Genomic DNA, 12,783 nt, shown 5'->3' with positions numbered 1-12,783 from the left:
AGGAAGAAGCATTTATGAGCCCTGCTTCAGTTCATCTGCTTTATTTTGTGTTTTCTCTCTCAGAGCACCAGCACACGTTCTCGCTGCTAATGTGAACATGTTGGCTGTGTGATGTAAACAATAACTGCATCATCTGCTGTCACTTCATTTTTGTTCTGCTTCGCCTCAGACGGATGATGGCCTATGACCGAAGGCTGGAGCCACGCGTGAGTGAGCGGGTGCCCTATGTCATTGTGTACGGCACACCCGGCGTGCCCCTCATCCAGCTGGTCCGCCGGCCCACCGAGGTGCTGCAGGACCCCACCCTGCGCCTCAATGCCACCTACTACATCACTAAGCAGATCCTGCCGCCACTGGCCCGTATGTTCCAGCTGATCGGAGTCGACGTGTTCAGCTGGTACCAGGAGCTCCCCAGGGTGAGGACAACTTGCAGACATACGGGCCATTGTGATGTTTTTGTCTCACCGCTGCCATTTAGAAGCAGAGCAGCAGCAGTGGAGATAAGAAACCCTTCAAAACAAAAAAAAGAACCAGGAACATCATAAAGACACACAATCAACTTAATACTGAGTTTGGAGGATGAATTAGATTAATTGGTATCTTCCTTTGACTGACTGTGGCAAGTCAAAGAGGTCACCCTCTGCTTCCACTCTTGTCAAAATAAAAGCAGTCTGTCATTTAGAGAGAACAAAGGATGAAGAGAGATCTCTTCTGCTTCCTGCTGATGACTAAATGAGTCAAGCTGCAGCGCTGCTGCCTCAGTCTTTGTTTCTTTCCTGAAGTCTGACAGAGTGCACACGCCATCTGCTGGCATAGCTACTAATCACAGTCAGATACATAAATGGTTGCTGCTCCAGTGCCACTGACTCCTTTTATGTCTTTGTTTTTTCCCAGTGAAAACAGAGTCACACACAAAATCCTGAATGTGTGTATTTGTATTAAAAAAATTGAATCTTTGATCTCTGATCCTTCAGCATCTAATGATATTCGGTAGGATTCTTAACAAACCTGAAAAGTATCATGATCACGTAGTTCACACTGTTTTATGTCCATGAAGATGCTGTGCATGTTAACTCCATGTGTCTGCATATAGTCCAGCAGCAGTGATCAATCAAACGTGTGTTTTCAGCTACATCGCTCTTTTCTCTCCAGATCCAGAAGGCATCCTGCTCCTCCGTGGTGGGTGGGGAGGAAGCGGGGAGGAAGGGGACAATTTCCCAGTACTTCACCACGCTTCACTGCCCTGTGTGTGATGAGCTGACCCAGCTGGGTGTGTGCTCACGGTGTCGTGCTGAACCTCAGCGAGTCGCTGTTACACTCTACCAGGACATGAGGCAGTGGGAGAGTCAGCAAGAGCAGTTGCTGAAGGTGAGAAGTTGAGGACGCACAGAATATGAGCTCCTGTTAAGGTTTTGAATAATAATTGGACCATTAACTTCTGTGATTACAGGTATTTATTTCTTCCTGCTTTTGTCGCACTGTCTTTAAACATTTACCCAATTGATACGACTCAAAGCAGGCGACACTGAAGGAACACGGAAACTGCTTTCTGGCGATAAATCTAGATTTATTAAGACAGCAATTGACGTCAGCAGTTATGATGCCTGGTGGCAGCAATCACTCGGGTTGAGTTGGTGTGCAGTTTTGCTTAAACAATGTCGGACTCCACAGTTTTTCTCTGGTCAGACTAGTAGTGACATGTTTGTGAGTGGTGTCCATACCAGAGCTCATCCTTGTGTGATCACTGTGTGCTTGTGTTTCTGTTTGCATACAGATCTGTAGGAACTGCAGTGGCAGTGCTGAGCGGCAGGTTCCCTGCGTGTCCCTCGACTGTCTCGTCCTCTACAAGCTGTCCCGGGTAAACAGACAACTTTCCAAGGCCCCCTACCTCCGTCAGCTGCTGGAGCAGTTCTGATTGGCTCCCGAGTCCCGGAGCCACCCACTGATTTGGTGCTAATTCCTGGCCTTCCATCTTAGTGTTTGTCCATTTGGTTGTAAAAGTTTAAATGGTGCTTTGATTGAGCCCTGACGGGTTTTCTCATTTTGTCTCAAAGTATTTCTCTGAGTATGGAGACTGTTTACTTCATGCCTCCAGTGGAAGAGGCCGTGTGTTCGTTTGCTGCCATCTCCATTAGCTGCTATGGGCCGAATGAAGCTGATCTTTTTGATGACACGGCAACAGGCGGCCTGTTGCGGGACTGAGTGCAGTCCAATCATGGAACATGTGTCGTATTGTGTATTCACTGTAACTGGTTTTTAAAGATCTTATAAATTCAGAGACGAACTACACCCAAACCACTAATTGACTTTTTCTCCTTTTTATACTGACTGCAGTCTTTTTGTAAATAGTTCCTGTACAGATCCATCTCCAATCTCACTGTGCATTAACCAACTACAGCTCCAACCATGAACACAATCAAAGCAGTTTGATGCGTTCTTTTTGAAGGTGCCATTTTTCTGTTTCTTTAACCTTGTCTGTTTTGGCAGATTTGACAGTTCATACTACAGAGTATGGGAACTGGAAAGCTCTCCATTTTTTTAGTTTTAAATGTGGGACTGCTGCAATACTGTATTTGGTAATTTATGCCATGAAGAGTCTATTATTTCCTTGTGGATATATGGTTTTGTGTACGTTTCCAATTTTACTGTGCAAACCGTCTTCAAACTACATTAAAATTTGATCTTTAACCCTCCCACTCCATGCAGCCGTACACAGGATCTGTGGATTTGTAAAAATGTAAAAACTTATAATGAAGGAGATCCTTTTTGTTTGTTTTTAATGGACATTGCTGTGGGTGAAGGTTTGAGATTGATATAATAAAATAAAAAAATCAATGTATGAAGATGCCTTCTTTCTTTCACTAAATCAGGAGCTTAAAAAGAAAAAATCAGAGGAATCACAGTGACATGACCCATTACAGCACAAGACCAAAAAGAAGAAAAAAAATCCAGTTTTCACAAAAGTGCAACAGAAAACAGCTGCATACACTGTACAGCTCAGCTCATCACACACACACACTAGATTGCCAAAAGTCTTTACTCGTCTTCCTTCACACACACATATGAGCTTGAGTGACATTCCATGTTTAGCTATAACAGCTTCAACTTTTCTGGAAGGCTTTCTACGAGGTTTAGAAGTGTTCTTCCAGAAGTGCATTTGTGAGGTCAGACACCAATGTTGGGATGCTCTAATTCATCCCAAAGGTGTTCTGTCAGGCTGAGGTGTAGGACTCTGTGCAGGCCAGTCCAGTTTTTCCACACCAAACTTCCTCGTCCATGTCTTTAGAAACAGTTGTGCTGGAATAGGAAAGGGCCATCCCCAAATTGCTCCCACAAAGTTGGAAGCATGAAATTGTCTCGGTGTGCTGAATTATCAAGAGTCCCTTTCTCTGGAACTAAGGGAGCAAGCCCAAGCCCATTAAAAAAAATTTACACTTAGTGCAATGCAGTCAAACAAGTACTGTTCTAGCAGCTGCCAACTCGAACTCCTCCATCAGATTGCCAGATGTAGACATGATTCGTCATTGCAGAGAACACCTCTCCACTTCTCTAGAGTTCAGTGGCATCATATGCAGTTTGCACCACTGCATATGATGCTTTGCATTGCACTTTGCAATTCTGTAACCTTCTGTACTCTGTTCTTGAGCTAATCTGAAGGCCACATGAAGTTTAGAAGTCTGCAGTGATTGACTGTGCACAAAGTTGCTGACCCCAGTCTGTTATTTTATGTGGCTGAGCTGCTGTCAATCGCAATCACTTTCATTTTGTGGAACATTTAATGGTGACAGAATTTCCTGACTGGACTTTGCACAGGTGGCATCTTATCACAGTACCATATTCGAAGTCACTGAGCTCCTGAGAGCAAGCCATTCTCTCACAAATGTTTATAAAAGCAGTCTGCATGCCTAGGAGCTTGATTTTATATACCTGTGCTCATGAAAGTGATTGGAACACCTGAATGTAATGATTTAGAAGGGTGAGTGAATACTTTTGGCAATATAGTGTATTTGCAGTGCAAGATTTTATTTTAAGGGGGTGGCTAGCTGTCTGTCCCTGGTTCAGCTCATCCACTCTCCTCACGTCCTCAAACAAGGCACTGAATTCTAGCGATGCATCAATCCATGTTTGTCTAGCTCCAATGTGATACCAGTAACTCAAAGAAAGAAGCTGACAGAGAAGTCTTAGCTGTAGTCAAAAAACACTGCAAACATAAAAACATTCAAAATGTAAGAAGTATAACAACTTGTTGTCCCTTGGCTTTTGGCTTCATGTTATGTTACCAAAATGTTAGCTCTCCCGTTTGTAATCAGTGCTCTACTGCTGATGGAAGGCATAGTAAACACAGAACATAGAATTGAACTGAATAGATTGACCTGTTGCCAACGATCCCAGTGAAGTTCGTTGAGTCAGGATCAGGCTGATATCTGATCTATTTCTTACTTTCATTCTAGCCTTACCTTTTACCTAACTACAGAGGGGATAAGGACACAACAATATTGAACACAGTGTCAAATGATTTATAAGAAAATAGCAATACTTCAACATCTGATCCTTCACTGTCCAGCAGATGTCCAAAAGCTTTAAAAGATGCACTGAGTTGAGCTGCGGAAGCGTGTGTATGATTTATAAGCTGCACTGCTTAGTCAGTGCTTCCTTTACTAGAGTACAAACAGTAACTATGTTGGAGTTTCCAGGTCTTGGACAGCAAATGGACAGTTGAGGCGTGTCACTGAGCCGACATTCTCAGTCTCCCTTCTCTTGGTCCAAAGAGAGCAGCAGGTTCTGTCTTGGTGAGTGTCCTACCAAAGAGATGCTCTCTGAGAAAGTGGCGCCTGCAGGCTCTGACACCAGTGTGGTTTGGGCAGTGGGGCTGTCTGTTAGAGCCATGACATCAGGGGGAGAGGACATCTTGCTTGGTGAATTCATAAAATTTGATGTATCGTCCATTTCAATGACCTCAAAGTCTGCGTCGTTCAACTGATCGGCCTCATTATCCTGCTCTTCCTCATCCTCATCTTCATCAGCTCCTGAGTCCAGCAGTGCCCGTTGGGATTCACTGCTTTCAATTTCATCATTCACCGAGGCCAGCTTGTACATGACTGGAAAGAGGATGGAGGTGAAGATGGCAGTGACGAGTGACAGGTACATGAGCAGCGGGTGCTTTGGAAACCTCTCGAGCAGGAAGCCTATGAGTGCTGGCAGCACCATCTCGCCCAGCGCTGCACCCACCACGAAAACTGCCGCTGTGCGCCCCGTTACTGTGGTGTACTGCTCCACCCACGAGATGCCGCTTGGGAAAATGGCAGCCATGGAAGCCCCATAGATAGCAGTGCACACCCACAGGACCTCCTCTTTCTTGTTGAAGAAGCAGAGCAGAAGAGAGGAGATAGCGGTGCCCAACAGGCTGAGCAGGATCATGTTTCCCGGGTACATGCAGGCTGCAAAGAAGATGGCTAACCCACGGCACGCTGCAAATGACCCCCAGAACAGGGAGTTTAGCCCAGCTGCCTTCGCCTCAGCCATGTGGATGTACTCCTTAGCAAAGGTAAAGATGAAGGAGCCATATGCTACTTCAGCACCGACGTAGGCAAAGAAGAAGAGGAAAAGGAGGGCTGTAAGAGCCACATGATATTTGGCCACCAGGGGCTTTCCTGAGGCCGAGCGGGGTTTTGCACGTGACACGCTGCAGCGAGAATAAAGGATGAAGAAGAGGAAGGACATGAGAAAGACAAAAGCACCGATCACGATGTAGGCCCAGGTGGAGTTGAGGGTACTGTGCGAGACTCCCTGAGTGTTGACGGTTTTGGTCACCTGGGGCTCTGTGGAAGGCGTACTCTTGGTTGGTGCTATGGCCTCAGTGCCCTTCCAGTCAGTCCCAAACACCAGCTTGGCTATGATAGGAGACACAAAGGCCCCAGCAGCAAAACTGAAGTGCAGCGCTTGCAAGTGAGGCCCCGACTGCTCACCCCACGTGTCCAGTATGAGCACGTTACCACCTGACACACAGGAGAAACACATAGTTAAGAATGGAGACACAAGCATCACTTTGCTTTGGCTAAACTAGAAAAAAAAGATTAACAGAAGAATCACAATCAGACAAAACAAGGAATGACTCCAAATAACTCCATCGGCAAGTTTCCATTCTTATGATGTTAAGAATAAGCTACCACTGTTAGCAAAAGCAGATGAAGGATTATTCTACAGGCCTAATACCACGTGGTGCACTAACTACATGCAAGATTTACAAGATTTCAAAACAGTTTGTAAATGTCTTTGTAAGGTCTTTATAGGTCAATTTGCAGGAAGGAAACATAATTCACTATGAATTCATTTCACTTCTTCTGGTGCACATCAAAGTGAAAAGAGGTGCACTGAAGAAGCAACAACCAGACAACACCCCGAAAAGGAAAAGTTTGCTGTGTGTGCCAGCACAGTGTCAAGAGTATAGAGGAGAGGAGACGTTACACAAGCAGAGTTGAAAGGGGCCTTCGAAGAGCATTAACCCAACAGCAGGACAAGTATCTGTTCGTTTTTTGAGAGGAGGATCAGGAGAAGCACTGCCAGAGTGCTACAAATTACCTTCGGCATGCTACTTGTGCATGTTTCTGAACAACCTTTTGGAAACAAACTCTATGAGGGCCCACTGTCCCTCAGTGAGACCTTTGTTCTTACAGCTGAACCACAGAACACCAGAACTAGCAGGTCTGTCACTGGTGCCCTGTTCTCTCCACGGTTTCACTTTCATTCAATTTTATTTACGTATGCACCAATACACAGCAACAGTCAACTCAAAGCACATTGTATTTTAGGGTAAAGAGCCTACAACGTTAGAGATAAAACCTCACAATGAGACAACATTAATGACAAAGCACTTGGGAACAGTCGGAAGGAAAAACTGGCCACCAGTTAGGGATGAACAGAGGGAGACAGGAAAGGCACGCTGTGGACGAGTTGGTAATGTGGTTTGAAGCTTTAAATCTAAAGTGGTGGATAAACACATGTAGAGTGAAAAGAATCAAGTTGAGAATAAATGCTCAGTATATGAGATGAGATGAGATAGCCTTTATTTGGTCTTTTGCCCACAACCGAGATGACAGACCTTGCCGACCGTACATACAATACACAAACATCACATTGTGGAGACAGGTCAGGCTAGGTAGCGAGGAAAAAAAACATCGAAATGTGTAACACAAAAGGATAATACAGGAATGCACAGATATCAACACACCATAGCACAATAAACACAGAAAAGCAACAAGGGTGTCAATAGCATTCAGAGACCAGTTGATCAAATCCATAATTCTCTTTAGGTTTTAGAAACAGACTGTGAGAGAGTGTTCCAGGGAAAGTAATACAAAAAACACGAGACTAGACAAGGACATAAGAACTAAGCAGGGAAGATAAGGGAGATAAGGGAGAGGAGAAAAAGTGTGTCCGCCTCCTCCGAGAGCCAAAAGGAATGTCATATCATATCATGGGAAGTTCCCAGCAGCCCATGTCTATTGCACTGAATTACTCATACCATCTCCCTCAATGTTACAAACAGGACTCCACTACTGTTTATTCACTCTGCTGCAGCTAAGCCATGCCCTCATTTAAACATGCATCACCACAGCAGGCGAGAGAATGATGAGAAAAAGAGGTAAAAACAGCCACTTGTGGCTCTGAGCCCTGCACAAACTCATCAGCTGAGGCTGACCGTTAAAATCATTGAACTTTCACTGATACAGTGAATATCAATAGTTTACTTACCTGTATCTATAACACCCATGGATATCCCAATGCTGGACATGAACACAGTGAGGAGCAGAGCCTGCTTACAGTAAGGGATGGCACACATTCCAGAAGCCGTGAGCAGCATGGACAAACCTAGAAGATTACCACAGGAGGCAAAATCAATCTCATAAAATGACTGTAAAGGCCGGCCGGCAAGAACAACAAGCTAGAAAGGTACCTAGCAGGAGATGGGGGTTCATGCAGTCAAACAGAATGCCTCCTAATAGGGATCCGCCGGCGTAGCCTGCAGAGCGGCCAACAAAGATGTAGGAGATGTTGCCGATATCCTGGTTCACATTTGCAGCCAAGTCTTCCAGTGTGGGGCCAAGAACTGAGATACACATCCCCTAAGAAAATAAGACAAAGCTTAGAGCAAGCCACGACTGTTGTTGTTGGACCCACTCCTCTCCCTCCATTGTCCTACTTGTCTCATCTCCTTGAGAGATCAATGACAAATGATCGCATCAGGATCTAGGAGAACTAAACTAACATTTCCAACCCTGTGCATTCTGCTCACCCCCAATGAAAACTTTACCTCCTCCTCCTGTGTTTTTGTCAGCAACAAGACACGAGGTGAAGACAGAGGTGGCAACGTATCAACACATACTGCACAAATGTTTATTTTAGGATTTCTGTTGAGAAAAATTAAGACTGAAAATTTTTTACAAATTTAAACGAATCTAAACTTTTTTTTGATCCCTGCTAATTTGCATATAATTGTTTAACTACTATAACTAATATAATATAAACATTTAGAGAATAGTTAAGCTTATGCACAATTACTGTTTGTGGACCTCAGCTCATGATTTAAGACTACACTCCCTCACATACTGTTAAACACCATGCTATAGATGAAGGTGAACTCCTGTATAACTAGACAGCACCTGGCTTTTCTAATGAAAACACAAAAACAGTTAAATGTCAGTTCTACTCGTTCACGCACCTTGACTCTCATGTATACTAGATTCATTAGTGCCAGAACTAGTCTTCCAGAGTTTACACTTTCTAAACTCCCTGGGGTGGATGAAAGCTTTACTTATTTTATATGCTAACTACTGAATCTGCTATCTGTTCTGGCAATACTACACAGTTTAGTAACCTGTCTGTCAGCTAGATCAAAGGTTCAAAATTTGATGCAAAGGACTGGAAAGACCACTGGCATGCTCCCTCCATTTTCCCCCAGGTGCTATCAGAGGAAACTGCAATAAAGTGTGGCCTGTAAAATTCCTAGAGATATAAATCACACGGTTTACACAAAAACCTAGAGAATATAAAGCTAATACTATCAGGTAAAAGGTACAGGGTACCAAATTGTGAGTTGTTCAAATTATATTTATATTTTCTTTAGTGCTCCAATTTGTCAAACCATTGAATTGCTACTACTGCACATTCACCCAATGTATATAATATATATATATATATATATATATATATATATATATATATATATATATATATATATATACATATATATATATATATATATGTTCTTCCTCTACACCCCCCCACCCCCCAATTTTTTTGCACATGTCGAGGAGCGTGTCAGGCTACATTTCACTGTGTGTTATACTTGTATAACTATGCATGTGACAAATAAAGAACCTTGAACCTTGAATAGTAATAAGTAAACTGTAAGTGTGTGCATGTGAAATGGTATGACGATTAATTTATGTGATGGTTTTTCTTGAATGACAAAGCAAAATTTCTTCGAAGGGAGACAACAAAGGCTAATCTAATCTAAACTGAACATTGGAATCATAATCCTCAGAGTTTATCCGTTCCTTTTACCAGTGCCAGCATGCTTATCTAACTGCTTCGCATCACACAAAAAAGTGAAGTGGAGCTTTTGCTCACAGAGCCTCCAAGTTTTTTGTTCTCTACACTGAGTTCACACTCAGTGACAACAAAAACTGCAGAGCTGACACTGGCATCAATCAGAGCTGATTGATATCAATCCTTAAATAACTGTAATAAAAGTTTCCATTTCCCCACTTTTTTAACAGGATAATCTGATGCTGAAACAACAAAACTTGAATGTTCTTCCCCAGGCCCAATGGGGGGAGAAAAGGTTAACAATGCAGGAGAAAGTCGTCCAGTGTGTGCAGGTGGATTTCACTAATCTGATGCGGAATAAATGGTTGAAGAGCGAGATTTACAACTATGAAAATCCGGTTGTGCAGGATACTGCTGCATTCACTGAACTATTACAACCGTAATATTGCTTACTATTCAATAGTTACAAGCACATGTGACCACCTTGTGTACGTAGATTCACATTCCTTAGCTTCCTGTCTGACAGACGCCAGGTGGTCAGACTGGGCAGCATCACCTCATCCCCCATCACACTGAACACTGGTGCTCCACAGGGGTGTGTACTGAGCCCTCTCCTGTACTCACTCTACACCTACGACTGCACAGCCACTAACAGCTCCAACATCATTGTGAAGTTTGCGGACGACACTACAGTGGTGGGTCTTATCACCAACGGTGATGAGACGGCTTACAGGGAGGAGGTCAGCGCCCTGACCCACTGGTGTCAAGACAACCATCTCACCCTCAACGTCGCAAAGACAAAGGAGTTGATAGTGGACTTCCGGAGGTGCAGAGAAGTACACACCCCCATCACCATCAACGGCGCTGCTGTGGAGAGAGTGAGCAGCTTCCGGTTCCTTGGCGTACACCTGGCTGAGGATCTTACGTGGTCAGTACACACAAACAAAACAGTGAAGAAGGCGCAGCAGCGCCTCTTCTTTCTCAGGAGACTGAAAAGATTCGGCATGAGCCCCCGCATCCTCAGGACCTTCTATCGCTGTGCCATTGAGAGCATCCTCACTGGATGCATCACCACCTGGTATGGCAACAGCACCGCCTACAACTGCAAAGCTCTCCAGCGAGTAGTGCGGTGCTCTGAACGGATAATTGGAGGTGAGCTTCCCTCCCTCCAAGACATCTACAGGAAGCGGTGCCTGAGGAAAGCGGGGAGGATCATCAAGGACTCCAGTCACCCCAGCCATAAACTGTTCAGACTGCTTCCATCAGGAAGGAGGTTCTGCAGCATCCGGTCCCGAACCAGCAGACTGAGAGACAGCTTCTTCCATCAGGCCATCAGACTGCTGAACACGTCATAGACACCTCAGCTTCACTACTGGAACTTCAACATTATGCACTCCACACTGTATATAAATGCCACTTGTTTTGCACATATTCAACTGTGTATATTTTATATATTTTATTATTATTATTATTATTATTATTATTTTATTTTATTTTTTTACTATTTAATTTGTAAAAATGTGTATACACACACACACACACACACACACACACACACACACACACGTAGGAAAATATTTAGTATACACATCCAGAAATGCATACACTATTATATATTGTACATATATTTATTAGTTTCAGGTTGGCCATTCTTGTATTTTGCTCGTTTGTGTTGTTGTGTTTGCACATCTCTGTTGCTTGTGGGGCTCGCACACAAGAATTTCACTCGCATGTGCTGTGCCAGTGTGCCTGCACATGTGATGTGACAATAAAAAGTGATGTGATTTGATTTGATTCTGTTGCACCTTTATAACAACTATAAAGGCAACCGACATGTGGGGCCAGTCAAAAACAACCTAAGGACACAAAGTACGACTTAAATTGAAAGGTCTCCTTCGTTTACAACGCTCGACAGAACCATAACAGGCCAAAAATCTACTATATTATGGCACTATATAAGTAACTGCAGATCTTCTGACATTTCAAATTCATTTCCTGGAGTAGACTTCAGTAGAAATTCCAAAGAACGCAAATGAATATTGGACAGCCGTGATAAGCTAGCGGTTTATGGCTATATGCTAACGGATAACATTAATACAACCCTAGCTAGCCAACTAGTTAACTGTTGTAGATATCCCAACCAACTTAATAAATCTATTCAGTTACCACATTATATTTATTTATTTAAAATTTTCCAATTCATTTCCTTTTTAAAGGAATGAGAAAAGTCAGAGAATTGTTTAATGAACCGGCAGGTTTAAGCTAACTTCCCACTCCTAACTATTTACCAAGCCCAGGCAAGATGCACAGAGCGCGAGCGTAACCATCCAGCGGCCGGCTGCTCCTTGGCCGCCCCTTCCTCCGCCAACCACCTCCACCCGGTCGTCGCTGTTTTGTGTGGTCTTTCTCTTCGCCCCCTTTAATGCGTTCTTCATTTCTCGCCCAGTGTCCTTCCTCTTGTCAAACAGGGTGTCCTCCTCCTTGTCGTCGTTGTCGTCCTCCTCCATACTGGCGAAATGGACGTGCTTCTTTTTAATATCGGTGTCACGCGTGACGGACGTAGACATAGCTGTCGGTCTAGCACCGAGAGAGAGAGAGTGTGTTGCTGGGAGTGATGGTGAGCTGTCACAACGCCGCACAACTGCTGACTGACTACAGATAATAAAGCGAGTCTTTTATCTCCTCCCGTTCTGGCGCCTCGTGTTTGAAGGCCGCAGTTGGTTATTAAATACACGGATTTTTTGAGTCGGACATCTTTAATGCGACGGTGACCGCAGGGTACCACCGCTGCAGCTGTGGAATCCCTCCATATGTCAACAGCTGCTGCCTGTATGGCTGCTGAAGGTTTGCAAAGATCATCTATTGGGATTGTTGCTCACTCCGTGTGTAAAGAGACACCTTCCTTTTGAATAACCTGAATATTTTTTTTACTTTAATTATATTAATCAGCAAGCACTGTTTTGTAATGTTATCACTTTCACCTGTGCGTTTTCGTATTATTGCAAATCAATGGACCTGGGACCGATGCAAAACCCAGAATGCCATGTGCCAAAACAGGCGATCGCTTCGCTTTGTTTATGAGCTTTTCAGTACCCTGAAATCATGGCAGAGTAAGACCTCTGTTTCTACTGGCTGTTCACAGCTCAAGAGCACCAAATGATCCAGGGCTGCCGGTGTCCTGTCATAGTCGTAGTTAGAAGCCTTTTCTGCCTGGCTGTAGTGAAAGCACATGGC

The 12,783-nt window shown here is 43.9% G+C and overlaps 2 protein-coding genes across 3 annotated transcripts in view; one reads left to right on the top strand and one right to left on the bottom strand.

Moving 5' to 3' along the window:
• The window catches only part of rev3l (REV3 like, DNA directed polymerase zeta catalytic subunit), an 87,300-nt gene extending 84,507 nt beyond the window's left edge, over positions 1-2,793 (top strand). For both annotated transcript variants that reach the window (XM_085372471.1, XM_085372470.1), the window contains exons 30-32: positions 170-416; positions 1,153-1,368; positions 1,775-2,793. In XM_085372471.1, coding sequence (XP_085228597.1) covers positions 170-416; positions 1,153-1,368; positions 1,775-1,915 — 604 coding nt within the window. In that variant the 3' untranslated portion in view covers positions 1,916-2,793. The remainder of the gene's footprint in view (positions 1-169; positions 417-1,152; positions 1,369-1,774) is intronic.
• slc60a2b (solute carrier family 60 member 2b) lies at positions 2,755-12,365 on the bottom strand. Its single transcript, XM_085372474.1, has 4 exons — positions 11,838-12,365; positions 7,955-8,123; positions 7,753-7,869; positions 2,755-5,996 (listed from the first exon to the last, which is right to left on the bottom strand). Exons 1-4 carry the CDS (start codon positions 12,114-12,116, stop codon positions 4,744-4,746), a joined length of 1,818 nt encoding a protein of 605 aa, XP_085228600.1. The 5' UTR covers positions 12,117-12,365; the 3' UTR covers positions 2,755-4,743.
• Between the last annotated feature and the right edge of the window lie 418 nt (positions 12,366-12,783).

This window comes from Diplotaxodon limnothrissa, linkage group LG15, assembly GCF_057381915.1.
Source record: "Diplotaxodon limnothrissa isolate DT_005_m linkage group LG15, D_limnothrissa_male_GT1.1, whole genome shotgun sequence".
In the NCBI taxonomy this organism is placed as follows: Eukaryota; Metazoa; Chordata; class Actinopteri; order Cichliformes; family Cichlidae; genus Diplotaxodon; species Diplotaxodon limnothrissa.
The sequence above is the reverse complement of the archived record's forward strand: the minus strand, read 5'-3'. Positions and strand labels throughout refer to the sequence as shown.

What these genes read in the sequence shown, in the direction of transcription:
- slc60a2b (XM_085372474.1), bottom strand. Translation starts at nt 12,116, where the DNA reads ATGTCTACGTCCGTCACGCGTGACACCGATATTAAAAAGAAGCACGTC. An exon ending in GAACCCCCATCTCCTGCTAG is followed by an intron (nt 7,870 to 7,954) that starts GTACCTTTCTAG and finishes GTAATCTTCTAG; the next exon opens with GTTTGTCCATGCTGCTCACG. An exon ending in CATGGGTGTTATAGATACAG is followed by an intron (nt 5,997 to 7,752) that starts GTAAGTAAACTA and finishes CCTGTGTGTCAG; the next exon opens with GTGGTAACGTGCTCATACTG.